The sequence below is a fragment of the Oxyura jamaicensis genome, chromosome 1 (assembly GCF_011077185.1).
Source record: "Oxyura jamaicensis isolate SHBP4307 breed ruddy duck chromosome 1, BPBGC_Ojam_1.0, whole genome shotgun sequence".
NCBI lineage: Eukaryota > Metazoa > Chordata > Aves > Anseriformes > Anatidae > Oxyura > Oxyura jamaicensis.
The window spans coordinates 127,029,129-127,057,116 of NC_048893.1; the positions used below are offsets into that span (position 1 = coordinate 127,029,129).

At 37.1% G+C, this 27,988-nt stretch overlaps 1 protein-coding gene across 3 annotated transcripts; it reads right to left on the reverse strand.

Moving 5' to 3' along the window:
- Nucleotides 1-267: 267 nt before the first annotated feature.
- On the reverse strand, nt 268-25,847 carry PRPS2 (phosphoribosyl pyrophosphate synthetase 2). Of its 3 annotated transcripts, none has more exons than XM_035336820.1 (8): nt 25,685-25,847; nt 14,505-14,688; nt 11,828-11,848; nt 8,329-8,427; nt 7,122-7,246; nt 4,512-4,685; nt 1,505-1,664; nt 268-564 (listed from the first exon to the last, which is right to left on the reverse strand). In XM_035336820.1, the coding sequence occupies exons 1-8, from the start codon at nt 25,804-25,806 to the stop codon at nt 472-474; spliced, it is 978 nt and encodes a 325-aa protein (XP_035192711.1). In that variant the 5' UTR covers nt 25,807-25,847; the 3' UTR covers nt 268-471. The 3 variants fall into 3 exon arrangements, with proteins under 3 accessions (XP_035192711.1, XP_035192864.1, XP_035192783.1); XM_035336973.1 differs by having other exon boundaries at nt 14,505-14,718; nt 25,685-25,823; XM_035336892.1 differs by lacking the exon at nt 11,828-11,848.
- Nucleotides 25,848-27,988: the final 2,141 nt, after the last annotated feature.

The window sequence follows — 27,988 nt, forward strand, 5'->3', positions numbered from 1 at the left end:
GTTAGGGCTTACAAAATAATATTCATGGTAGTTAAACATAACAGAACAAAAAACAGCTGTTAAACTGAAACATGAATAGATGCAAGATGCCCAACTCTGCACCACTTCACACAGAAAATCCTAAATGTACAAATTGCATTGAGACCTATGAACAGACATTCAGTAGTTCTGTAAAGAAAAAGATCTGAAGCAGCATCTTAAAAAGTGTCAATGCGCACATAAAAGAGAACTTAGAAAACACAGAAGACAGACAAACTCTCAAGGAGATTCATTAAAAGTTTATGCAAGATGGAGATTTATTGTCCATTTACAAAGAATAAATGATAATTATAAAACAAATATCATAATTAAACATAAAAGCTCTGAAATTTTAAAAATATAGTCATTTCTTGTGGTTGAAATGCATTGTTAAAAACAATAGTGCTAGTTGACAGGACCTCTGTCACAAAGGTGCAGTGTAATTTCCTGCAATTACAAGGGGACATGGCTGAACAGGTAAGATACAGATTCACCATTGTGTGTTCTTCGAATTGCCTCAGCCAGGATCATGGAAATGTCAATAAACTGAAAGAAAAAAAATAATAATCAAGGAGGTAATTTTTAAAGGATGCCAACAAAAACAAACTATGCAGTTTAGAAACAAACAACCTGTATGCAAACATTCAATTTACTATTCTGCTCTTACCTCTTCTAGGAGGTAAAATAACATCAAAGCATTAGGTAATTAACCTGGGTATGAGAGTAGGACTAATATAAAGAACAGACTCTAAAATTAAGTAAGAAAACACTGATTTCTGCACAGGCATACTGATGAAGATTTGACAACAGGCCCTGAAAAGAAACTGTTTCAGCCATCAGATGGCAGTGTCCACCTCACACAAGTACAATTTAGTGGAAGTATACCTTTCGAATGCTTGCCTAGTTTCAATAAGTAAAAAATATATTTAAATATAAAAAAAAAAACTTTTAAATTTAACATTAAAAAAGCACTATTTTATACTTTCCTCTTCCCTGCACTAAGGAAAAAGACACATGCCTTTACAGAACAACATAGAAGTTGCTGAGATAAGTCAGTTTTGCTTTTTCAGTTTGCTTTTGAAAGCAAACATATATATGTTATTGTTATCTTGGGCATTTTCATTAGTGTATTTTCAAACAAAATAAAGAAGCTTAAAGTTTCTATGGCATCCACAATAACCTAGAGTTCCTACATGCAAATACTGATTGATTAATAATGATAAAAAAGACAGCTTTACATTTGCTATTCTTTCAGTCAGGCAAACTCAATCTGTTGCAGTATGAAATATTTTTATACTCTATTATGCTACCTGAATCCCCCTAAAATGGCTCTTCAGTATGATTTAGCAGATGTTTTGCAAATGATAAAGCTACACAATGTATCTGAGAATATTGTTTTCATTTCAAGGCACAAATTCCAGCATCAGAGAATAGTAAAAAAAATAAAAATTCAGATTTTAAACAAATGACAAAAACACCACAGTACCTGAATTTTGGGGCAGTGTTTCATTTTCTCTTCTTGGGGGATTGTATTAGTTACCACAACAGCCTCAAATGCTGCATTATTAATCCGAGAAATAGCAGGACCAGAAAAGATGCCATGAGTAAGAATAGCATAAACTTTGGTGGCTCCAGCAGATACCAACCTGTAGAACAGAAATGAAAAAGTATTCTGTGATGCATGTTTAAATACATGTCTATAGATGATGAAAGCTACAAATCTCTGTAAAATACATTTTATACATAAATTCCTTCTGAAAGGTACAGGAAGAGTTTTTTCAGGTTGTATGACTTCTAAGTCTCCCCCAAAATAACTGCTAAATAACTTAAATAAAAGTTCTTATCAGTAGCAGGGATACTAAACAAAAATCTTGCACTTTTGATCAAATTAGCAGAAAAACTATGTTGGAAATCAGTTGTATATTCTACCTCAATCAGGCAGAAATGAAGTAGGTTAGACAGCAGTATTCACAACTTTATTGTGCCTCCATTATCATACACCTTTATTTTCATTTGCAATTCAAACAATTCTGTTTGGACAAAGCTACTGAGGACAAAAAATATTTAATGATTAAAAGCCTAGCTTACTGCAAGCTTGTGGGATGAAATGCTGCTGATCACACCGTGAAATGATGCAGCACAGGAGAGAAAACCTGTACCAATGAAAGAACTAAAACAACTTGTGTATGAGTCAGAATCAAATTTGGCTTTGATTGGCCTCTTTGCCTCCAGATACTCAGCTACGCAAGACTACAAATGCAGCTAGGACAGATGGAGGACCTCAACAGTTGATAATGTTACTAGATCATAGCATGAAAAGAGTAAGATGGTAAAAAAAAAAGATTAGAACACAGAAACATCTCATTTTGAACAACTCACCAGCATCAAAGAATGCTGATCACTCTACAGGGATTATGCACTACAACAAGGTGAGTGTGTACTAAGAAGGCAACTTAAGCAAGTTGATGTGCTCTATCTAGAAATAAGTTTCTTAGTTGATCTGCTGGATATGCATCTAGGTTGCTGAGATGCAAAGCGGCCTGCAATATTTCAGTGAATAAGTCTGAGTAATACCAAAGCCCATCTCACCTAGATTTGTCAATAATGAAAAGCACTACTTCATGACAAGAACATGATGTAAGTCCATATCACACAATCAAAAGCATCTTTCTAGTGAACTGTGCAGATACATTGAAGGTTTCTCATAGTTTTAGAGTTTCCTCTATAAAAATCTATTATAGGTAAATAAGGAAGCACTACTTTTATAACAAAATAAATAAAGGCCTCCTTTATTTGAAGTGGGCAGCCTATAAACATGCTTTTAGGTCTGATGAAGATTAGTGTGAGGATAGCAAACAATTGCACAACATATATTTGCAAAATTCCATCAAATTTTCATCAAAGTGAAATATAAACAGAATACTACATGAATGCCTTCCAGGCTGTTTTTGACATCCTGATCATCTAGAAGCAAACAGCAAGCCTTCAACTAAAGACTGCAATCTTGTGGGAAGATCTTCACTTCAAACTGCTAACAGCAACATCTAGCTCACTTAAGCTTCACCCTATTACTTTAACATAACATGAAACACTGTTACGAAGTACCACATGGACCTATTCTGGATGTGAGACTGTTCTTTACAATCACAGTGCCTGTAAGTATTGGACAGGAATTTAAAGTCAAAGTGCTCTTAACTGGGACTCTTATAAATGCTTTAAAAAGGATTACATCCAAGGGTAGCAACACTACAGTCAATGTTCAACAGCAACAATTTAAAACATTCCCATGTTTTGTTTCTCAGCAGCTCCCTCCCTCTTCCAACATGCACTATATATAATTATTTGGGGGTGGGCTTTGCTATAAACCATATCAAAATACAAGATCTTTGGTTCACAGATTAAAAACCTCAAACCTCTGATCGCACCCTCCCAAACCAAAGCTGGCAGCATGTGTTGGGATATGAACAGAAAGGCAGGAGCACTTCAGTCTAGCATTGCCCACCTGTTAATGCCTAATATTTGTTCTTAATGTTAATTTCAGTCCACTTTTCCGATTTTATCAAGAGAGATTTGAAACTAGAATTCTTGTCATACATTTTGAGTTGTGAAGTTACAGCAATAGGAGAAAATAATCATTCATGAGTAAGCATTTTTTTTTAAAAAAAATAAGGTTACAGACAGTACCCAAGTTCAGTGTAGACAATAATGCCAACTTCTGCAGAAAAAAAGAATTTACTAGTACTCTGGGATGTACCAGCACAAAGCCAGCCTGAAAATCTTAAAGTAATCCTTCCTGCTTAGTGTTGCTAGTGACTGAGTTTAGATAGTAGGCCTACGTTCACATGATACACTTCAAGAATTGGACCCTTTTAGGAACGGAAAAGAGCCCTTAGGGCATCAGCAACAGAGCAGAGGTCTAGAAACCATATGGAAAGACTGAAGAAATGGGAGTTATTTAGTTATTTAGATGAAAACAATCTTCAACTACCTTCTAGACAAAAGATGAAAAAAAACTATTCTCATCTCCCATGATGAAAAGGATAAGCAGTTTTATATTGAAGATGTACATTAAAGATTAATATTAAACCTGCACTGAACACTGGAAGAAAATACTTTCCAATATTAAAGCTAGTGAAGCTAGTAAAGGCTCCATGATGAGTTTTTACATAAAGAATGATTTTCTGACATTTCTGTCTCAGTACTGAAAAAAAAAAATAAATAGATGGCCCAAGTCCCTGGCTGAAGGGATATATGGCATTTCCTTTACTCTGTCCTTTTTCTAAATCCAGATTATATATTTCTGTAAATCTTATCTCAATTCCATGTTTTAAGGAAGGCCACAGCTTGTTCACAGGATGGTAAGTCAAGAATCAGTGACCTCACTCCACAGAGGTCAGATGGAGTTATAGCTATGCAACATCTCTCTCAGTTCATCTGCTGTTCTGCAGGTTACAGCACCATGAAGCATCAGTCCAGTTCACCATAATACTTACTTATCTGCTGCATGACATATTGTGCCACACGTGTCAGCCATATCATCAACAAGAATTGCTACTCGGTCTTTCACGTCACCAACCAAGACCATTCTGTCCACTTCATTTGCCTTTTTTCTTTCCTTGTGAATGAGAGCAAATTCCACATTCAGCCTGTCAGCAATTGAAGTAACCCTACGTGACAGGAAGAAATACAACACATTTAGAAAACTATTTTAAAAGAAAGAAAAGCTAAATACATAAGGATGGCTCTGAAAACATAGTTTGCAAGTTCTCTTGCTTTTAAGTTAATGTAGCACAAACTTTAAATAATGAGACAGGTTAGAAATGACCTTAATTCATTGTTAATAAGTACAACCAGAGCGTCTTAAGCTATACACCAGAAAAGTGTTTTCTAAATTGGCTTTGGTTATCTGGCATTAACCATCTGTCTTTGACATTTCAGCTATTCACAAGTTTTTATTAAGTTGCTACAATACATACCCTAAGGTGTCCTAACTGAAAATAGCATTCCTGGAATGTGAAACAAAACCAACCGAAAAACAAAGTTAATAGTGATTAATAATTTTTAGCAGTACTTGACTAGTAATCAAGTAGTTTACTTCATCAGCAGTTCTCTTAGCAATACATTGAGTTAAGAAAAATCTTTCAAAATTGTTCAGGGTGACCTCTGGTGGCTAAATGTCCTATAACAAACAATTTGTCACAGACCTCTGACTGTTTCACTCAGATTTTTTAATATACCAGAGCTGGTAGGTATAACAACGCAGAAAAAAAAAATAAACAAAAACAACAACAACAAAAACCTCAGGAATAAACAATACTGTGTTTTACTATGCTGACACAGCCTTGTGGCCTATCTTTTGTAGACTATTTTTAGAATGCTTTTAACAAGGTTATTAACATGCACATTTAATAGAAAATAGAGTTTTGTTTCTTTACCACTTAAATATGAATAAATTGTTGAAAAGCAGTAACAAACAACTAAATGATTAACGAAAAGCCACATGGTTTGGTAATTTTTTTTTTTTTTGTGAACAACACAGTAATTTCATAGTACATCTCACTATCTCAGAGGCGTTTAGATATCAATAGAATTTGCATGCCCTACTGCAGTCACAAAATTTAATAAAATGGAAAAACTGCAAGTAAATAGTAAGAAATAAAAAAAGATGCATGAACATATGTCTTTAATACTTCCAGATTTAAATTTTAAGACAAACTTTCTTCACATTCTGATCAGTTTTCATTAACTCAAGCATTATTTTGAAGGTCTGCATGTTTTGAATAGAAAAGCCAAACCATCACCTTTACACTTTACTAAAAGAAGTGAAGGAGAATCTGAATTTATTGAGATTTATTGAGCAACATCTTCCCCTACTTCAGCAGCAACTGAAGTTGGTTGCATTATGACAGAAAGGTATCAAAAGTAAACTCTTCATCACCAACTCGAAAACATACAAATAGTTTCTAGGGGGAAAAATGCTGTCTTCAAAGACTGTATTTTGTAATAAATAAAAATACACATTTTTTTTATACATACGAATTATATTTTTGTGACAAAAACAATATTCAGATGCCAACAAAGAAATTTAATTGACTGAGTGATCTGTATGTTAGAATGTTTTCTATAGTTTACATTCTTCACATCTTTAACTTGAGTAATCCAAAGAGGAGTATCTCCCTAGTCCTACTCAGTCTTATTTCCCTATTAATTATTAGAACATGAACATTTACAACGGATCGAAGGACTTCAAGCAAAACCATATCATGGTAGTCTTTCACTGTTTTCTCTAAATTACTTTCCAAGCATTGAAATCACTTTGGGCTTACAGGATTATTTGTCTTTGTTCCCATTCAGCTTCTATCAGCAGCATGACCAATAACTTGAAAATAAGCATTTTGCCTCAACACCATGTTTTACCACCTTACAGGTGGCATGCTTCTGAGTTTTTGCATTAGTTTTTACTCAATAGATAACAGATAAAAGTCTTGCTAGAAGATAGCCTTATAAGCTGTAAATGAAGAAACGCTCCAATGAACTAACTTTTCTATTTTCATCTTTTGCTACCCAAAACAAAAGTTCATTCCTTTTTTTTTTTTTTTTTTTACAATATTTACAGCACACAACTTGGGGTCAGAAGGTTTACAGCCTGAATGCAATAACTTAAAGAAAAAAGAAAAGTGACTTAATGTGACGTATGCAAACTCTTACCTAAATGCCAGCAGGTACAGTGGGGATAGGGCATATGCTTAACAGAGAAGGGAAACTCAGGCAGTTCCAGAATGAAGCAGGAATAGGTACAGCAACTGGACTAAAGAAGCAAGTAGCAGGAAAAGTCTCTTCCCTCCCACAGAGGGACTCAGCTAATGAGGCCATATCCAGGGAGAGAGAAAAAAGTTTTCTTTAGAGCACAGAAAGCTCCTGGACGTTTTCAAGCATGAAGAACATTGGAAGAACTAGTTATTCTGTTTTTACAATGCAGCTGAATTTACCCGTGATGTACTCTGTATATGGCACAGGTCACATAGCAAAAAAGATGGCAAGACCATCTAGTTCATTAATCACAAACTATGTGGAATGCTAATAGTATTAGTCTTGTACAGTACCTTTTTGCACCACCTGCATCAGGGGAAACTATGATACAGTTTTTCCACTCCAAAATGTTTTCTTTAATCCACTGCAGCACTGCAGGTTCTGCATACAAGTTATCTACTGGAATGTCAAAGAAACCCTATTTCAAATGAGAAAAACAGTTTCATGAATACACATTTATGCCTTACCTGGGATGAAGATACAGAGAAAGAATCAAGCCTTTGCCTTTCATGTATGGCAGGGCTTTAGCTAGTATTTTACACTGGCCTAATTCTGCCCTCTACAATTTCTACCCAACTCAGTGGAAGTTACACAAATATTAAGGTTTCTAAAAATCTCACCTAAGAGCAGCAAAATGAAGAACAGTTGTTCTCAAATTATATTAACCTAAAAAGGTAGACCACCTTTAGGCACCTATATAAATTCATGCATATGAAAAGCTCTCAAAAAATTCAGTGAGGAATATTTAACTTCCATAAATTTCAATTGCTTGTCATGAACAGTAGTATTTCAATATGTGGAAGATTCAAGGTAGCAGTACTTGAGCAGCAGACAAAAAGGAACACTTTGTTTTGTTCAGCTTTTAACATCAAATCCCTGTTGGGCCATAAATGAAACTGCTTTTTATTTGCATGACAGCCATCTAACCTAATTGAAGTTCTGATTAAACAGAATGCCAGAATGTGGGGAAAAGGTATCTTGAAAAGTTTTACATGTTAGAATGACAAACAGTATCTGCTCTGCATCTGAGACAACAGAATTGTGATTTTCTGGTTCAGCAGTAAAGTCAGCTATGGGTTTCCAGCCTCTATCTCCACTTCTCTTAAGTGAATATTGTCCCCTTCGCTGTATCAACAAAACCCTATATAGGGCACTACGATAATAAGATCGGTGCAAGATTAAGAGAGCTTCTCCTAGAACAGTACATTGTATGTTCTTGGAGCTCTTCTACTAGACTTGTAAGGTTCCACTGAAGACTCTGCTGTACGGGCATCCATACTGCCTGCAAAATCACTCCATAAGATCTAGTCTCTTTCAAAAGGCAGATTTAATTAGAAACAGATACTGAGATGATCAAAACTTTCTCTGAACCTTGAGAACTGCACTTCTGAACAAAACAAAAACAATGAAAAAAAAAAAAGGAAAAAAAGAGAAATAATATTAGCCTTTCCTCTTAATTCACTAGAGCCCTAGCCACAGTTAGAAAGAACTTATGGGTACCTGGATCTGAGAAGCATGCAGGTCCATGGTGATGATGTGGTCAGCCCCTGCAACTGACAGCATGTTGGCAACAAGTTTTGCAGAGATTGGAGCACGACTCTGAGAAATAAAGAACAAATTTTAAAAAGATATAGTAAATCAGGTCATTAGCAACTTTAATTTATTTTCCTTTAGCATAGTTAGAATTTTGGTTATGAAGAGCTCCAAACCCAGCCAAACTAGCTTGTCAGTAGCTAATCTAGCCACTAGGGCTTTGAAAATCAGCAAAAAATTTTAGGAGCTTTAAATCAGTTTGCACAGTCTGCCTAATAATGCCTTGTATTAATTTGACCAACAAATGGATAAAATTGGGGATATAATTTTCCAGCTCCTCTATTTCAAACTTCAACTAACTTTGCCATAGCACAGAAACAGGCAATCTCCAATTCTCTAAGCCACTATCTATATGTAAACATCCAACTCTTAGGCAACTATTGTGTTTTTAAAAAAATATATACATATATATGTATGTATTTTCAGATCACCAAATATGAAGAATGAAGGCACGGGGAACACAACTTTTGAAAACAAAATGAATCAAAAAACCTGCTTTACAAAGTTTATATCCATTATTTCTTCATGATACAATAAATTCTGTACCAGATCCATCTAGGCAGAAGCAGAAGGTCCTTTTTTTTGATAATTCAGGCTTAATTAAAGGGGCAGGGTAATGAAGAAAAAAAAGGCAGGTGGAGGGAGGGGGGAGGGTGGAAAGAGCAAAAAAAAATCTAATTAGTAAAGTTAATGCCAATGTCAAGAGCTTTTTTAAGCTGACAAGGATGCAAAACAGACAGTAACAAATGGAAGATCTTGACTGGAAGATACCTTTTTTTTTTTTTTTTTTTTTGGTCAGCTCCAAAGTTCTTTCAGACTTTTTAGCTCTTGAAAAGCTATATTGACATAAAGAACTCTGTCAGGAATGGAAATGTTAAGCAAAACCTCCTGTTTTCTTTGTACCAATCTTTAAACATGGTTAGTAGCTGGCACTAACTTTGTTAGAATGAAAACAGAAATGTAATTCAGAGGTGTCACCTGTCAGGCTGTTTTTTCTGGCAAGGTATTCTCCCCTGCTACATTTCTTTAACAAAGAAATCAGCCTCATCTAGCCTCAAGAGGCTAGTATTTTCCTCAAAACTTCTGTTAATTTAGGTGGAAACTCAACACTTGCCTGTTTTAACCTGTGGATTGACAATATGCTTCCAGAAAAGAAACCAAGACACTACATTATTTCTTATGACTTGGGTAAGTTTGTCATCACCATTACTAAAATACTTCATTTAGAAAACCACTTTACTCTATTGTATTGTACAAAAACATTGTCCCCAGTTAGTTAGACTAAGATACAGTGAAGATATGTATAGCAGATAGTACTTCCCTCAATCCCTGCAATTAAGATGAAAATAGCTTCCATAAGAGTTTGCAATCACTAGAGCTTTAGCGAGGATGACTTTCCACTTAATGAGGACTATGCTTCTTCTCATTTAAGTTCAGTTCTGTAAGGATTCTGTTAGGACCACATTAGCCAAAACTTTTTTGTTATTTTTACCATTAATAGCAAAGTTTTGGTTCATGCCAATTAAGTTCCTGATCAATTCAGCTCAAATTTACATTTCTAATCTGGCTTTCACAATATTCTCAAGTCTCCAGCAACATCTATTACATCAAAGGTTTAGTTTCTAACTCTTTTGACTCTACCACATTATCTTATCAACTCCTAGCTTGGTGCTACAGCTGAGCTGGACTAACAGACAATGTTGAAAACAGAAGTTTGCTTCCTTGCTTGTCCCATCCCTTCTTCAATTCCCTCATACCGCTCACTGGTGTTTGTCTGAACCTGTGGCCGCCAGATGAGGAAGCTAAAATCAAATAGAGGGGGATAGAAGCTTGCTAGCCAGGACCACACTTCTGGTAGAAAAGAGCAACCAGTGCAGCCTAGCTGTTCGAGGCAAATTACATTCTTCCCAGAACATGGTTTGCCATTTCCATGCCAACTAGCATACTGAATTTCTCTTGTTTTGTCCATTTCTGTTCAACAAGAATACCAGTTAGTTTCTCTCGTGTATTAATACGAGTGTTGCCACCACAAAACAAAACAACAACAAAAATTCCTGCACCAAGTACTAATGTATACATTACCAGTTGGTACTTCTTTCAGCTGCTGGCCTTGCAGGCTGACTTCCCAGAAGGAAGAACTTGAAGGTTTTACCACTAGGAAACTTGTTTTAGTAGGCATGCACATCACAGACTGCCTACATGTTGGTGGACAGAGAGTCTTGGAGGGAAAGATAGCCAGACTCCAATACCTGTTTCTCAAGAATGGGCTAACAGGAGATTAAGGCAAATGAAGTTTGCAGCTATCTGACAGTTTCCTCTACATAAAATTATGCATTAAAAGAAAAAGCACACATCGCATGACATGTTCAGAAGGATTTAGGGTTTGATTGCTTATCAAGAAAATATAAAAGTTTTGTGCTACAATATGATACAAATTGATGCTTATTTTAGAAACCAAAATAAGTGTGTTCGTGAGAATCTCAGATAACCTGGCCTCATTATTCAGGAACTTGGATGACAAAGATAGATGAGAATTGAACATCTTCTTTATATCTTGGAGAGTTTGTGATGCTTGCTTCAGATGGGAGAGGTAAGGACACAAAAAGATTCACTATATTAATTGTTCTGTTCTTTGATACAGTTTGAGATTAGGTTCAGAATTATTAGTATGAAACACAACATTAAGTTATGTACAGAAAACAAATTGTAAAAAAAAATCACAGAGTTTTTAGTTCCTAAGCAAATTCCCCGCTCACTTATAGCGACAGTTATATGAATGATTTCTTCCTTTATGATGTGTTACAAAGTTATTTGCAATTTTGCAAATTACCAGGGACAGAGGAGGGAGGAATCCACAAAGTTAATAAAAACAACCTCACAAGAATAACTATGCAGAGGAAAGTAAAAGGAGTCCATTAAGATTAATGTTCTATTGCCTTTAAGCATCTTATTACATTGTCTTGCTCAAAATGTATCACATGCATACTAAACAAAAACAAACAAACAAACAAAAAAAATCCAAGAAACCCCCAAGATTTATAACTGGAACTTTCACTTCCAAGAAAGCCAGTTGTGAAATATATGGATACTGCACATTCACTAATTTATTACCTAAATTTATGATTTTAAAAATGGGATAGGCTTTGAACCTTCAGAAGTTGACAGCCATTATCTTAAATGTCCAGACAAATTTTAACTAGAAGCTAGGAGTTTTCTATTAGCAAATTATTCTAGAGCGTTACTGTCATGGCCCAGGCGAAACACAACTGAAATTGAGAAGTGAAACTGAAAATGTTCCCAGTTATATATAATGTAACCCAGTAAGTTTCACCCTTTAAGGCCATGTTAATGGAAATGCATAGCGTTAGATTTTTTTTTTTTTTAAAAAAAAAAAAAAGATACCTACCCAACGCTCCACGGCCCCCTTCTACAAATCAAAAAAACACAGTTACATGAGCTGTAGAACACCAAACTCACCTATACTTCTAACATCTCAAAGGTATCTCTGCAGCATCTTACATAGATGTATCCTGCCCATGGCTTTGAAGGTTAACATAATAATAGGATGCCTACATGCAACCACGGCCAAAATACAGATACATCTGAGCTACTTTTAAATTATCTAGCTCGTCTATCAGAAGTGTTCTAGTTTATGGCAACACTTGATCATGTTTAAATCAATTTATCAATGTTTCTGTGATTCTGGGCAAGCTTTTTCCTTTTCTCCACCTCCCCCCTTCACTCTCACCTTTTATTTTTTTTTTTTAAACCTCTGTTTCTTTGTCTATATACGTAAGAAAACCTGCACAGATCTCTACATCGCTTTGCTAGAATTTTTGCTCATAGCTTTGGCTATCACATTTAAAGCAGAAAGAAATTAAGGATATTTTCAGTGTTCTCAGTGATCATAACTGCAACAGATGCATGAAGAACACAGTGGTATTTCAAACAGCAAAGACTCATTCCATTTAGTCCTTTATGGATTAAAGTCAACAACTTAAATCACAAGCCAGCATCCAGATAGTGACAATTATAAGGCTTCACTTCATACTCAAGCAAGCTACAGCAATATCTTGAGTCAGAGAGAAGAAAATCTGCTTATAACCATAGTAAGAAAATGACTAGCACCAGTGAACCAACACTTCAGGCAGCACACAAACCTTGTGCACTCAACATGGGTCAAAGACCAAGTGATGTGATGCAATCCACCAGTGAGAGGAAGGATCACCCGGTCAATAAGCTGCCCAATGTCGACAGCTATATTATAGCTTACTGTGCAACACGGAGGTCAACTACCAAGGTTAATTTCCAAAGATGACAAACATTTTCTCAATTGCAAAACAGAGGTTTAAAAAAAAAAAAGAGAGGAAAGAAAAAAAATTGCAGAACTCACTAATGGCCAGCAAACTGTGTGGAATAATGCTCAAAACCTCTATTAGTGCCCTACTTTCCTGTGCTACGTATCTTCGGATGGCATTTCAAAAAGACATATTCCTAAGCTGCATACTGGGCCACTACACTGTAGGGTTTAAGTGTCTCTTGAAAGCCTTCCACATTGATTTCGGGTACTCCAACAAAGAATTACCTAGATGCATGGAAAACCTGGGACATGCACATCCTTTTCCCACAGCAAATGTTTATATGATGGTCCAGCAGAACAATACGAATTTGGAAACAAAAACATACCAAAATGCTTTCCTTCCCTTTCAACCAAGTCTTTTTTCTTTCCCTTCCTAGTTCTTTAATTAAAAATAAAAATAAAATAAAATAAATCAGCTCTCCTAATCAAGTGAGAGCATTAGTAAGTAGAGAAACACAGCAAAATGAAGTTCCAAAAGATATATATGAAGAACAGGGAGATATTATCTAACTTCCAAATTCAGTTTTTCAAAGCACAACATTAGTATGGTAGAGAGCCTACAGTTAAAGAACAAATTAAAAATGGTCTTTAGTTAAAGAAAGTAATTTTCTTCCATTTTATTTTGTTCTTAAAATTTTGTGTTTCCATCACAGGCTGATAATTACCTATTTTGTAATACATGCAATCAATATTTATTTAACTGGTGCATTGTTTGTCAGTCTTATTACATTTTATATAGATGAATGAAAATAGCACTACAAAGATTTCAAGATTTTGCTAAACGCCCAAAGTGGAAAGGAAGTTGCAGACCATTTATAGGAAGTATCAGAGAGGGAAAATTTTCCAGAAAAGTCAAGCATTGCAGGCAATTTGAAAAGCTAAATTCACATTTATTCTTGTTAGTTCCTTTCAAGTTAGTTTTAATGAAAATAGCATTTATGTAACATTAGGTTTTCTTGTATACATAGTGGAAAGAAACAAAGAAAAACTACCTTTTAAAAAAAACTCACTAGTCAGACTCTGTCATTGTCTTTTCAGCTTTTATTGAACTGGTATATTATTCATCAGTTACTGCATACCAAATTCAGGGGCAGACACTAAAATCAGAAAAGTATTTTGGGATTTCTATACAATTTTTGGTCTGCATAATTTAATATTCCAAGTCATTCCACATATATAAGTTTTTTTTTATACATATATATATATATCTGCTTTACAGCATACAATAATACAACAGTGTTTTCATTCATCACTCTTACAAATTGCAGATCTAATCAGTTCCTTTCATTTGGCTACACACAGGGTAAAACCCACCTGCACAATGGTTACAGCACTTCAAATTTAGGATTTAATTCTATGCAATTGCACTAATTAAAGTGTTTAGAAGGGCATACTCTCTTCATATACAGAGAATAAAAAGGCTAGAAAAAAGCAGGAAAAAACAGTCCCATAAGGTGAGGTTTGCTAGCAGAATACTCTGCAGAATACCACACACATATGAGGTACCTAAATTTTCAAACTGAAAACAAACCAATTATCAAAGCATAAGCAAAAAGTCATGTATTGTCTCAATTCATTCACTTGCAGATGATATAATTTAAAAATTTAGCATAAAAATAGGGGGAAACAAATCTCTTCAATATTTATGAAAATATGCTTCATCTGAAAAAGTTTTGAGGGAAAAAGCTGAGAAAAGACCTCAGAAATTACAGTTCTTACCTACCTTGTCTTTCTTATCTTGCCTGGCATATGGAAAACATGGAATTACTGCAGTCACTCTGGAGGATGATGCAATCTTGCAAGCATTGATCATGATGAGCAGTTCCATTAAGTTGTCATTTATTTCTCCACAGCCACTCTGGATAATATATACATCTTCTCCTCTCACACTTTCACCAATCTCTACACTGAAAGAGCAGGAGATGGCCACTTAATCACTAGAATTACAGGAAGAACTTTATTACGAACAAACAAAACATTTTTGTTTTAACAAACATTCATAGGTTTACAAAAAAAAATAAATTAAATGGGTAAACAGAGTTTTAGACAACTGTGCCCTTGATACAAAGCCTATTTCAATAGAAGTCACTCTAAAATTTGCTTCAACCTAAGAAGAGCCTTTGTAAGGTCAGCACAAACCAACATGTAATTATGGCTGTAGCACAGATGCAGCACACATTGTTATCAAGTTTAATACTGCTTTTTTGTTTAGTTTAGTTTGTAGATTGTGTCCTTGGGTGTAGATTGTGTCCATCTCCTAAGGAGATGGTCATTTAAAGAAAAAACTAGATAAGTACAGAAAGAGAACCAACTTTATAGTATTTTTATTAAATACTACCTGCATCCAAATATTTCTATTATAAGTGCCATTACTTTCTATGATAACTAAGACATTAATAAATTCAAGAAAATACTGCATTTTAGAAGACAAAGGTATCACCACCACCTCCGCCTTCCCCCCCCCCCCCAAAAAAAAAACAACACAGCACAACAAAAACAAACAGAATTTTGGTTAAAATTCGCACCATGACATCTAAGCAATGTAGTTAAAAAAAAAAAAAAAGAAAAGGAAAAAAAAGAAAACCTTAGAGAAAAGATAAGAGGCCTGTTCATCAACAGCTCCCCATGACTCAAAATTTGTCGTGTTGTGCCAGTTGTTCTATTTGTTCTAATTGAGCTTACGTACTTACAATGGCATCTAAGTTATTTTATTCTTCCACAGATTTCAAGGGAAATTTTGGCACTGATCACTGTTCATACCACAGAATTCAAAAGTTAAATACAGCTTGAAAACAAACGGGAAAATTCAAACAGAACAGTTGAATATCAATTCTCTGTTGATTCTACACCCATTCCAGAGAAATCTGCTGTTGAGCCATTCTCAGTTTTCACAACTGCCACTCCAAAACTTACTCAGAAAAGCAGCAGACTAACCTTCATTTTTTTTTTCCTGGATCCATGCAAAATATACAGAAAAATATACAAAAGCAAACTTTCTACATAAGGCAATCAGACCTTGTTGCATTAAATTAGTCTAAATTATTAAAGGGTAAAGTATCTTGGACCGTTATTTAAAAGGTTGCCTTTTTACCCAAGAGACACAAATAAGCAAAAAGATCTAACTAGAAACCATCCACATGGCTCAGATATGGGTAAAATAGTTTCTGATGGGTCCTTCAACAGTGAGGCTTGTTCTAGTCAAGCATAGTCCAAACAGCTTTAGTTTATCAGCTTCCATGGTGCTGTGCAAGACTGATTAGCTTTTGGTAGCTGCAGAACACAGAAAGGAATTTACTGCTTAAACACATCTTAATGACGTGCAAACATTTGATTTATTACCATCATGATAGCTGAGTGCTGTCTGACTAGTTACATTCTGAAAACTGCCACAAAATACCTGTCAGAGAAAGAATGCTTCTCCCTTTGAAGGTGTGCAACTAGAACAAAATTAAATTACAGAGAACAGAATGCGCTGATTTAACAAGCAGCCATTATTTTGTTTCTCCCTCATTGAGCAATGTGCAGTTTCATGCTGAGTACTGAACGACTGAATCTTGTGGAAGATATGTATGTGATCATGCAATTAAAGAAAATATTGTAAACCAGATGCACAAGGCAATAGACAAGCAACCTTCCTTCACACCAGTGTGACCTGAGTGCTTCATTTTGCAACCTTATTAACTCTAAATTTAATTTCTGGCCCATCACTTTCTCCTGGCTACTTGAGCCTGCCCTATTATTCATGCGCGTACATGAGCCTGCCCTTTTGGTTGCATTCTGACTCCTCCTTGTATTTGTAACAGCTCTCTCCTTGTTTAATCCATTTCAGCCTCCAGTTATTATTTGGCTTCCTTGTCTCTCATCCTAATGTTCAGTCTCAGCCTCACTACCCTAACACATCTCTTTCACCTCCTTATTTTTCCACAATCAGATTAATTCTCCCCCTCTTCTACTCAGTTTTTATTCAAATCAACATACTTCCATTTTTACATTACCTATACACCATTAGAAAAGCCACCAAGATCACAGAAGAAAATGAGTCTCCATGCTTTCAGCTCCCCTATTCCATTCCCAGAACAAGTTACAGAAAAATCCTCTCTTCATTTGTCTCCTTAATTAAGTAAGTTTTTGACTGGTTCAGTAAGTTCCTGCTGGTTTTTAACTACCAGCAGGATTTCTTATTGCCAAATTAAAACAAAACATCTAGTTAACATCAGGACCTCTGGGGGGACAGAGGTAGTTAGGGACAGTGTCATCTTCAGATAGCTCATTGGTAATCCAGCAAATATTTCTGAGTCTTTCATTAAGGTGGGGAGAGACAGTCTTGTGGTTATACAACTGTTAGTTCCCTGTCCAATTATTAGTCAAAGCAATAGGGCTATTCGGAGAAAAGGGTTTAAAAATAAGTCTGTCAAATTCTAAATATTTTTCAAACTTGTTTTTTGGTCAACTCCAAATAAAGCATCAACCCATTAGGTTACATATGCAGCCTTACTACTGTTGATTCATGATGACTCTAAAAAATGATAATCAGCACTTGACTTAGCACTTGCACAAAACTGCTTAATGGCAAGTGCTGTTATACCAAACCTTTGGAATAAGTCTAAAGATGACCACCAGCATATGCAAAAAGCTCTACGGCAGCTCTTTCACAGTCCTGGTTTGAAGCTACACTTCTGTTCTTGACATTAGCATAGGAATCATTACAAAGGAGAAGAAAGTAGAAAGAGACAAAGAAAGTACTGCCAATTTTCACTGGAGAATATTATTGCAGTGACAAAGTAGGGTAGTGGAAGATTTTAGTACTTGGCAAAAAAAAATAAAAATAAAAATAAAAGAAAGAAAACAGTGATTTTATAGACACAATATAGTAGGAACAAGATTTGCTGAGTGACAAAAATAGGATTTTAATGTTCATCATATACACAAAGAACACTGAATTATAACACTCTGGACTGTTTTGCTCCTTTAAAACAGTCATTTCTAAGCACCCCGCTAAGAAATAACAAGTTTCAGAAGGTCAGGGAATGTACTTTCAGATAAATACAGATCTGGTTGATAGAGCAGACCTGAAGTGGTGCTGCTTCCAGCACCATTAACCACTATCTTTTCTATGCCCTTGGGCCAGCAATAACTTTTTCATCCTGTAAACAACTTAGAAGACGAAACTGCTGCTACTTCCTCTCTTGGTGCATTTCAGAATTTTTTGTTTATGATTTTCAAGCCTGAATGGCTTACTTATTCAGCACACAGAAATGTGAATGTATGTCCATGTAGAAATATATTTTCTCATGGACACAGGACGTATTTGCAAACTAAAATAAATCAAGTTTAAATTAATACTTGTATAGCACTTGGAAGTAACTTAATTAAATGGGTCAGAGAATAACAATGTAATTATTGCACAAATCTTCTCCCAGTCAACTAGAGATGACTGCACCACAGATTGGTATCTCTCATTTTCTACCTTCTCAAAGTTGGATATTGTGTAGACTTATCCAACCAGACCAGATGCACTGCTGCTTATCTGTACTTTTAAATTTTTAAACACATTCAGATGTAAACAGGCAAACAATAAGATGCTATAGAGTACCAAATATCTGAAGTACTGCATCTCAAATATCTATTAAAGAATACTAAGCTAGCAGCAGGCAAACTACTTCATGCCAGTTACCATATTAACATCACTACTAAATTCCACTTAGGCTATCTATACCATGACCTAATTAACAGTCAATAAACTTGGGGCTGTTGTTTAAACAATTTTCGATAGTGAGGACATAGAGGAAGGACACAAGAACAAGCTATTGCCTCAAGATTACAAGCTTTGTTTGTTTTATGCAATTGTTACCAAATCTCTGAATTTGATTTAATCAGTTTAAATAAACTTCTCATTCAAGAACAGTCAACAGAACCTGTACATTAAAAGCCCTGAAAACACCTAATTGCATTTTAAAGAAAAAATGATACAAATTAATAACCCACAAAATTAATTATTTTTTTGACCCAGTTGCTTGGAATCCACAAGCACAAGCTGCTAGCCAGAGAGGATGCATGTTAGACAGGACATAACAGAAAACAAGTTTGAGTGTTGATATCTGCTTTCACCTTGCACAGACTGATTCCAGAGTCCAATTTACTATGTAGAAACCTAGACTAATTACTGTAAGTTAAGGACAAAAAAGTTAATTACTGTAAGTTAAGGACAAACCTCAAGAACCACTTATATTGCAAACACATTTATATGGCTGAAACATTCACAAAGCAACATTCAAAACTGGAGTTGAGCAGGCTGAGCCCCTTATTATACTAAATTTATCATACACTCCCAACAGAACTAATAGCAATAGGAATTTTAAATTTGTATATCTTAACTTAGAAAAAAGGCTGCAGGGAAGCATGGAAATAAGCTCGCAAAGCCATACTAAAATGGCAAATAATTCAAGTCAATGGCTAGGATCCAGTTCAAGTCATGCAACTGAAGGGTGCCATGTACCTTACAAAAAATTGTAACAGATAAAATTCTAGCAATACTTATAGGAAGTAATATTTGTCAAGGACTTTAGGTGCAGATAAAGTAGCTCTGTACTTTAGGCATCTTTAACACCCATAGAAGCTGCCAAAATTTAAGGACTAGAGTCCTCATACAGAGTGCAAAAAGAATCGATAACTCAAAAGCGATCCAAAAAAATGCACATGCTGAATTTGCAAATCGTCAAAAAGCAGCCAATAGAAAGTACTAAGCAGAGGGGTGTGTTTGAACTCTTACCTTTGGGAACAAATTTGCAGAGTAAAGTCTTTAACACAAGACCTCCAACTTACTGGGCAAATATTTTAACTGCCATGATGTTATATAAAAAAGTGGGTACTGGGATTTAAAAAAATGTATTAAAAAAAATCCTCCACGTAATCCTCAACTCCTGAACGGATGTGAAAGCTGATTGATCTATTACTAGAGCTCAGCTGAACTTAGCAGGGTACACTATAGAGCACAGCCAAGAGAAGAACTTGAATCCTTTAGGTGCTAAGAGCAACTACAGGACTGTAGAGCTCCACAGGGGTTAGCTCAGTTGGGCCGGTTTTGGTACAGGCTGCAGTGAGATTTTTCTCCCCCATAGCATACCAGACAAGATCTCATGGAAAATCCTAAATGCTGAAATCCCCATTTGAAATTAGCATTTAAAAATCAAGTTATTTAATCTGTAGATAATTTGAAATTCCACTTGGGGCAGGGGATGGGGATTCCCAGCCTCTCCCCATTTTAGTAGTTTTATCACTCAGTCCCATCCCCTGTGCTGCACACGATACTTTAAAAAGCAGAACCCCAAAGCAAACAAACAAAAACCTGTGGCATTTTTATTACAAGTTTACTTGTATCCTAGAACTCCTGGAACCCATGTTCTCTCCTCAAGTCTAGGCTCTCTCACTTTGAAAGCTCCAAGACCAGTCCCCAGCCAGATTTTCATTTCCAACTGCTCCTTTCCTAATGGCAGGCACGGGCAAGGCAATTTATTTATTTTGAATTTCATGTGTTTGGCATCTATAAGAAGAACACATCATACAGCAAGGTCAGCAAAGTGGAAGCGTCAAACCAGGAGTTCTGAAGCATTTTTAGGCCTTTTGTGATTTGGCACTAATAGCAATACAATCAATGGCCGTATTCAGTGTATCTTGAGTTCCTTACATAAACATAGAATACTTAGGGAAACATTTCTTATCCTTTTCATCCACGTTAGTAAAACCAACTTCTCCAGGCTCACCGTGTTCACTACAGGGGAAGCAGCCAGTAGTGAGGGAACCAGCCAGCTCAGTCACCCCAGGCTGAGCAGGACAACCCCAGTTGTGAATCACTTGCTAAGTGTTTGGCCCATATGAAGAGAGACTTCACATCCCACAATGCCCGAAACCCTACCAACTTCAGCTGATTTAACAGCAGTTTATCAACTGAATTTGCGTACACCATGACTAGGGGTAATAACCTTCGTCAGTGAGCTCATGGCCTCTGCAGCAGCAGAAGCCAAAGGAACAAGGGTACAGGAAAAGTACCAAGGTCATGTCTTAGATGAGACAACTGCAGAAGAGGTGGATGACACCAAAGGGTAGGTTGGAGGAAAACACTGCAGTTCAGTGCTGAAAATAGATCTCAGTCATTTGAATTGGGCATCTTTGATATGTAGCACTGATATAAACGTTTCTAGATTTGCTTTTGTTTTTTTATCTATTACTTACTTTATAGAACAAACTGTTTTCATCATACCATTTTCTATGAAATAGAGCCTCATTCATGCTTATAAAAATTCACTGAGGAAGCATCAGCTATTTTCTCCTAACTTCCAAGATTAAAACTGCTATCTCTGACTAAAGTTTATTTACTTGCAAACAAATGGCTCAAATATCAACAACAAAGTTTTATTTTTTATTTTATTTTATTTTAGCCTGCCTTACAGCAGGCTAACATTCTCTTCTGCAAAATCTGAACTGTATACACTTAAGCAGATGATTCAAAAACACCCCAGACAGCAGCCAAAAAAGGCTGCAGACAGGCAGCCTCCAAATTCACTTGTGCCAGTCAGGACTTCAATTCCCCCCTCCTGAACCTGTCAAAAAGACTTACAGGACTCACTTCAGTCAGTCAGTCTGACTAAAAGAAGTTAGGAAGCCCATGGGAATGGATGGAAACAGTAACTTCTTTCCTGGGAGATATGAGTGTGAGAAGATGTCATCTCTGAATCCAGTTTCTCCATTTCGAAAATAACAAAATTAAATAGTATTTATAAAAGCAAACATACAACATATTGTAAGAAAATATTTTTATTTTAGAAGTGATGTACATGCACTGAAATTTTCCTCATCAGTTGATTCACTAAAAATACCTGCACTGTGAGTTAATTATGTATCAATTATCATCAAGTGCCATCTCAGAATATTTGGAGAGAGATTTGTGAAAAAATCACTGTGGGTGTGCACGCATGTAAGTGTGCTTCTATTACATATCTGTCAAACACCATGTCACACTGCTGAAGCTGCAACAGCCATGCCTGCTTAAGGACTTCCAATCCTGCCCTCTTCCTCCAGCCTTCCAAACAGTGCTGACAACAGTTGGTTGTGTGGACCTGAAGATAAACTGGCTGAGCTTCCCCTGCGGCCCTAAGACTCTATTGGTAAAGTGAGGGAAGGTGGTGTCACCCAAGTTCCTACCAAGACACTGTGGCCAGCGCATGTACTTTACACGCAGGCTTTGAACTCTAAACAGTTATCTTTCAGGACCAGACGTTTAGGAGCTCTCTTCCTGCTTTAGTTAAGGTTGGCTGCTTTGGTGATCAGCTGAAGGAAAGCATTCACTGGTGGCACTGGTGTGTGTGTGTGTGTGTGTGTGTGTGTGTGTGTAAGCGGCCCTGGTGCCAGCTACTGGAGTCAGGCCAGCTGTGTGGGCCTGCAGTCTGTGGTACCAGCCACCAGAGCGAGTGGACCAGGGTCCTGGTGTCAATAGTTTGGGGAGATAGAACATAAGGAAAAAATTATTCACTGAAAGGGCCCAGGGCAGTAGTTGAGTCACCATCCCTGGAGGTCTTCACAAAAAGATGTAGATGTGGTGCTTAGTGACATGGAGTAATGGTGGGCCTGGCAGTGCTAGGTTGAAGGTTGGACTAGATGATCTTAGAGTTCTTTTCCATCCTGAATGATTTTAAGATTCTATTTCCATATTGCTTAGATGGAAGAAATAAAAACACCTGACCGTGAGTGGGGTCTATCAATTTCAGGAGCAGTTTGTCCCACTTCCTCTAGCACAGACATGAGATTCTTAAGCTAAGATTCTTAAACTTGCTAGAATGCTGAATGCCTAAATCACATGAGAACTGAGATTACTACCAGATACCCTAGCCTTATGATAAATCACAAAGAGGAGCATTTCCAATTTTAAATTTTATGGAGTTGAGAACCTACATTTCATTTTCTTAGTAGTGGTCCTGCTCCCTGGCTAACCTCAGGGTATAGATATAGTTCTTCAAGAAACCACTTACACCTGCTCAGGATTGGGACTGAAACCAAAGGTCATTTGAATTGAAGTATAATGCAAATTATTTAATAACTCTTCCCTTCCACTCTATTCTGCAAGCCAAATAAATGCAGTTTTCAACTAAAGTGCTTCCAGCTAGGCCATTTGACAAATATTTAAACCCATGGCTGTGCACCTTTCTCAATATACATGCAATTCACACTTACTTTTAGGAGATTGTAACAAATAAGAGAACTGAGTTTTAAACAAAAGATGAATCTTCTCTGCAAGTTGCTAACTTAACAGATCTGACACAGCATGAGTTTGTTGACCTTCAGGCCCCAGCTCATCTGTTTGCACAGGGATCTGTCCAAGCGCCACTGGCAGGTTTAAGGTTCTCTGAGTATCTTAACTATTAGGTATGAGTATTCTGCAATTCTGCAATGTATTTCATAATGTCAGCGAACTTATCCACAAATCTTGAAGAGAATTATTTTTATGCAGGAAGAAACATATTTTTGCTTATATACACACAAAGAAATTTTGCTATAGAGACAGATTGAAAAAAAACTAGCCACATGAAAAGGACCACTGCAGCATAAATATCTTACCAACTTTAGCTATAGTTTAGTTTTAAATACACTGTTCAGGAATTCTCTCATCAGTATGCCTGAATTTTTTATTACGAACATCAGTCTACAAAACTGGAAGGTCGGCATCCTGGAATAAGTTGCTAAGGATACTAAAAGATTACCCACTTAGAACTTATTATATAGTGACTACAACTATAGTTGCTGAAGGGGAAACATCAGCTTCATTTCTGAATCTCATAAGTATGAAGTTGTACAAAAAATAAACTCTTAGATCCTTAAGTGTGAAAGCATTTTTTAAGTCCTTGGAAAAAAAGGCAAAACATGTCACCCTAGCAATATTGCAACAGAAGCAACCAGAAATAATTACTAGATTAGATACTTTCCTCATATCTATACCCCACTACATCCCAACTTGCCTAAGAAAAATAAACTGGCATTACTAGATTAGCCAAACCACTGACAATCTGCAGCCACCACTATCAACTTACTTAATGGCAGGGGGCAATATTGCTCACCAAGAAAAATAAGTGGAACAATAGACTAGAGATTATTCCATCCCGAAGTTGGGAATTTAATTAGCTGCATCAAACTAGATGTGCAACCTTCATAGGTAAATTTCTACCTCGCATGAAATCTAAATCCAAGAAACTCTGCTTAAAACACAGCAAACAGCAGAACTAGAGAAAAGTGTCTCTGGAGAGCAAGCAAAAAAAAATAAAAAATAAAAAATTAAGACACAAGTTAGCAAGAAAATCATGCAACCAAACACACATTAAGTTTTATCATGGAGAAAAGAGATCAAAGAGCAATAAAGTGATTATGGGGTTGGAAAGACTTGAGATTTAAGCCTTCGTTTAATCAGGAATGAATAGAAGAGAGTAAGAGTGCGCAAACATTAGGTGGAATGAGCAGCAATGGCAGAGGGTGTAAAATGCTATCTGTGCATGTAAATAGAACAAGAGCAATTAAATTGAGCATACAAAACACACAGACTGAACAGAAGAAAAAGCTTTGTGAGAGCAACTTCAGGCTACAACATATTAATCTTCCAAAGAAAGCAATGAAAACATGCTTGTTTGGGAGACTCAGAACAAAAACAGAAAAAAAAAAAAAAAACAACAACAACAACAAAAAACACATATAATAATCTCATAGACTAGACAGCTATTTATAGTTGGGAACCTGTGTTTCAGAATCAGGTAATAGCCTAGTCTCAGACACAGAATCACAGAGGTTGGAAAGTACCTCTGGGCTCACCTGCTCTAAGCCCTACCCAAGCAGGGACACCCAGAGCAGGCTGCCCAGGCCCATGTCCAGGTGGCTTTTGGAGATCTCCAAGGAGGAGACCCCACAGCCTCTCTGGGCAGCCTGTGCCAGGGCTCCACCACCCACACAGCACAGAAGTGTTGCCTGGTGCTCGGAGGGAGCCCCCTGTGCTCCAGTTTGTGCCCAATGTCTCTAGGCCTAGCATTGGGCACCACTGAGCAGAGCCTCTGTCTGTCTTCTCTGCACCTTCCCTTCAGGTATTTATAGACACGGATGAGACCACCTGAACCTCCTCTTCTCCAGGCTCAACAGCCCCAGCTCTCTCTCTGCCTCTCTTCATAGGAGACGTGCTTAAGTCCCTCCATCATCCTTCCAGCTCTGTGTTGTACTTCCTCCAGTTATGGCCAAGTCTCTCCTGTACCAGGGAGCCCAGAACTGGACACACTACTCCAGGTGCAGCCTCACCAGAGCTGAGTAGTGGGGGAGGATCACATCCCTTGACCTGCTGGTGATATTTTGTCTAACACAGCCAAGCATACTGTTTTGCCTTCCTGTGGGGGCAAGGACACATTGCAGGCTCATGCTCAACTTGGTGCTCACCAGGCACACACCAGACCCTCTGGTGTGCCCACCACTTCCCGCAGTACACACCTAAAAAGTTTCAACCACCAATTGCCATAAATACACAGCTGCCACCTCAAATTAAAAAAACAAACAAACAACAACAACAAAAAAACACACTTCATTAAAAACAAAGAGATCCAGCAGGTGGGTCAGAAAACCAAGATGACAAACCAGCACAGAGAGGCAACACCAGGAAGAAAAAAATAAAAATAAATGGCAAACATTGAGGACGTCATGCAGGATATTTTGCCCTTTTTTTTTTTTTTTTTTTTCCTACATGGCCAGCCCAGAGCCTGACCTGCCCATGCTTTTGGGAGCAGCCAGGAGGCAACCCCACCAGGACCTGGGGACAGGGACGGGGGTGTCCATACCCGAGGGTCACCCCCCTGGGGAAAAAACACATCCCACAACCGCAGTACGCACCTGGTCTCCTGGTTGCTGAACTTCTTGGTGACCACCTTGCCCAGCTCCAGCCCCAGGCGGTCGGCCACCCGCTGGGACAGGTCGTGGTGGGAGCTGCCGCTGAACAGCACGATGTTGGGCATGGCTGGGGGGCGACGGGGGGCGAGAGAGAGCGCGGTGGCCCCGCTCGGGGCAAATAAGCGGCGCCACCAGACCGCCCCCCCGCCCGCAGCCGGGAGGGGACGGGGAGGGGCGAGGGGCGGCCGTGGGTTTGTCTGGCTCCGGGCTTAGAAAGAGGCTCTACCTGCGAGCTGCCGCCGGGGAATTGAAGGCGGAAAGGTTTCGGCTACAGTAGTTGTAGGTCGTGGTTAAAGGTAATTAAATTGCAGGGAATAAGTGGCTTAAGCAGCACGTCGGTTTTCCTGCCCGAAGCACTGCTTTGATTTGAGGAGCAGAATCATGAAGGTGTGCTTAATGAGGCTCTGTTGGTGGGATTATTCCTGGTCAAATAAATCCCACTGTTGCTTAGTTTGTTTCCACAGGCAGTTTTGGAGCTGGTCAAAAAGTCCCAACAAATTATTTTTTCAGCTGATTACTGGATTTTCAACAGAATGGAGTTTCTGGAAAGAAAAACTAGTGTTTTTTTTTTTTTTTTTGGCCAGTAAGGAACTTTCTCCATCAAAATAAATAAATAAATAAATAAATAAATAAAATCACTCCCAAAAGAACAAACACAAGTATATGTTCCAAAGAGAATGTTTTAACCAGCAGCTCAGTAATAAATAGTTTGAAGTAGGGAGCCAAGAGTTGGTAGTTTGTGTTCCTTGTATTCCTCTTCTCCATGGTCTAAACCATCCAACCAGATATTGCGACTTACAAGACAACTTCAGAATCTATTTCAGTATTCAATACATTGCCTAAACCTCCACATACGAGGTCAGCATATATGGCCTCCTCACCCATTTGCCCTCCTTTGTGTTTTCTCTTTACATAATTAAAAAGAAATGGGGTTAACTGTCAGCACTGAAGGTCCGTGATAGAATTTGAAAACCAGGCCAATTTCTTCTGGTTCATACATCATCTCCAAAAACTATTTTCATAGCTACAGTTACTTGGAGCTCTGACTTTTGTCAGCTATTTGACTTCATTGTGATTTTTACTATTGATTATTCAAAGATCTTTCACTTCTGTGGCAGGAGATCTCAGCTTTAATTAATGATAGTGGTTTCTAGGGTTTGCAAAATAAAACTTGCTGTTATGACCTCAAGATCATTGGGACTGAAAGCACTACCAGACAGGAAAGGGTAATTTAACTTCAAAATAATATAATAAAGGAAAACCACACTTAATCATAGACTCAGAACACTAGAACTTTTGAAATGGTCTTCAGAAGACAAGAAAAAACTTGGGCTGCTGAGACTTTTGTGTTCATATGTGTGTATATACTTTATTTGTGTGTATATAAATATACATATATATATGTACTTTATATGTGTATATATACTTATTTACTTGGCACCACTGAACCCAACAATGAGCTAGGTTACTTGGAGGATGTATTTACCCACTTTTTTTTTTTTTTTTTCTTTCCCCAGGATACCTAATTGAAACTCTTGTCTTTGCGTGCAATTTAGAGTTTGCTGACTTAACTAAAAATGCAGACACCCCCCCCCCCATTTTTTTTTTTTTTCTTCCTCGGTTGGCAAAAACCTACTAGGATTTCTGTGCAAAATAGCTAATTAATGTTTATTCCATAGCTACAATATAGAAATCTCAGTCACTAAAACTAGCTGTGGAGACTGCCTTACAAAAGAAATTGTGTTGATTGTTATGCAAAGTACACTTATGTTTTCTTTGCTTGTGATAGACTAAAATAGCAGACCAGAATTCAAAAGATGATGCTATCACCTGTGAAGCTGAGTGTGTGCTTTGCACTGTTCTAGAGCAAAAATAATAATAATAATAAAATTAATAAATAATGTAATAAAAATATAACTATTTCTCCTCTTTTTCTTTTTTAAATACATGGGATGGTATGGTAACTACCCTCTTAGCAGCAGAAAGTAAAAAATTTCAATGGGAAGTTGTCTCCTTTTGCTATCATAGTGTGGGAAGAAATAGTCTTGTCTGATGTAGGACATAATAAATTAGCAAAGAACAAGAAAATGGTAACTGTTTCCTTGGGGCTCTGTGTTAGGAAGTATTGGTCAATTTAGCCAGAGCGAAGACTTGCAGGTGCAGCAATTACTAGTCGGCTCAGCCTGGGAAAGTGTATATAATTCTGTTTCAGCAACAGACAGCCCATTCAACTAAGGTACAAGAGCA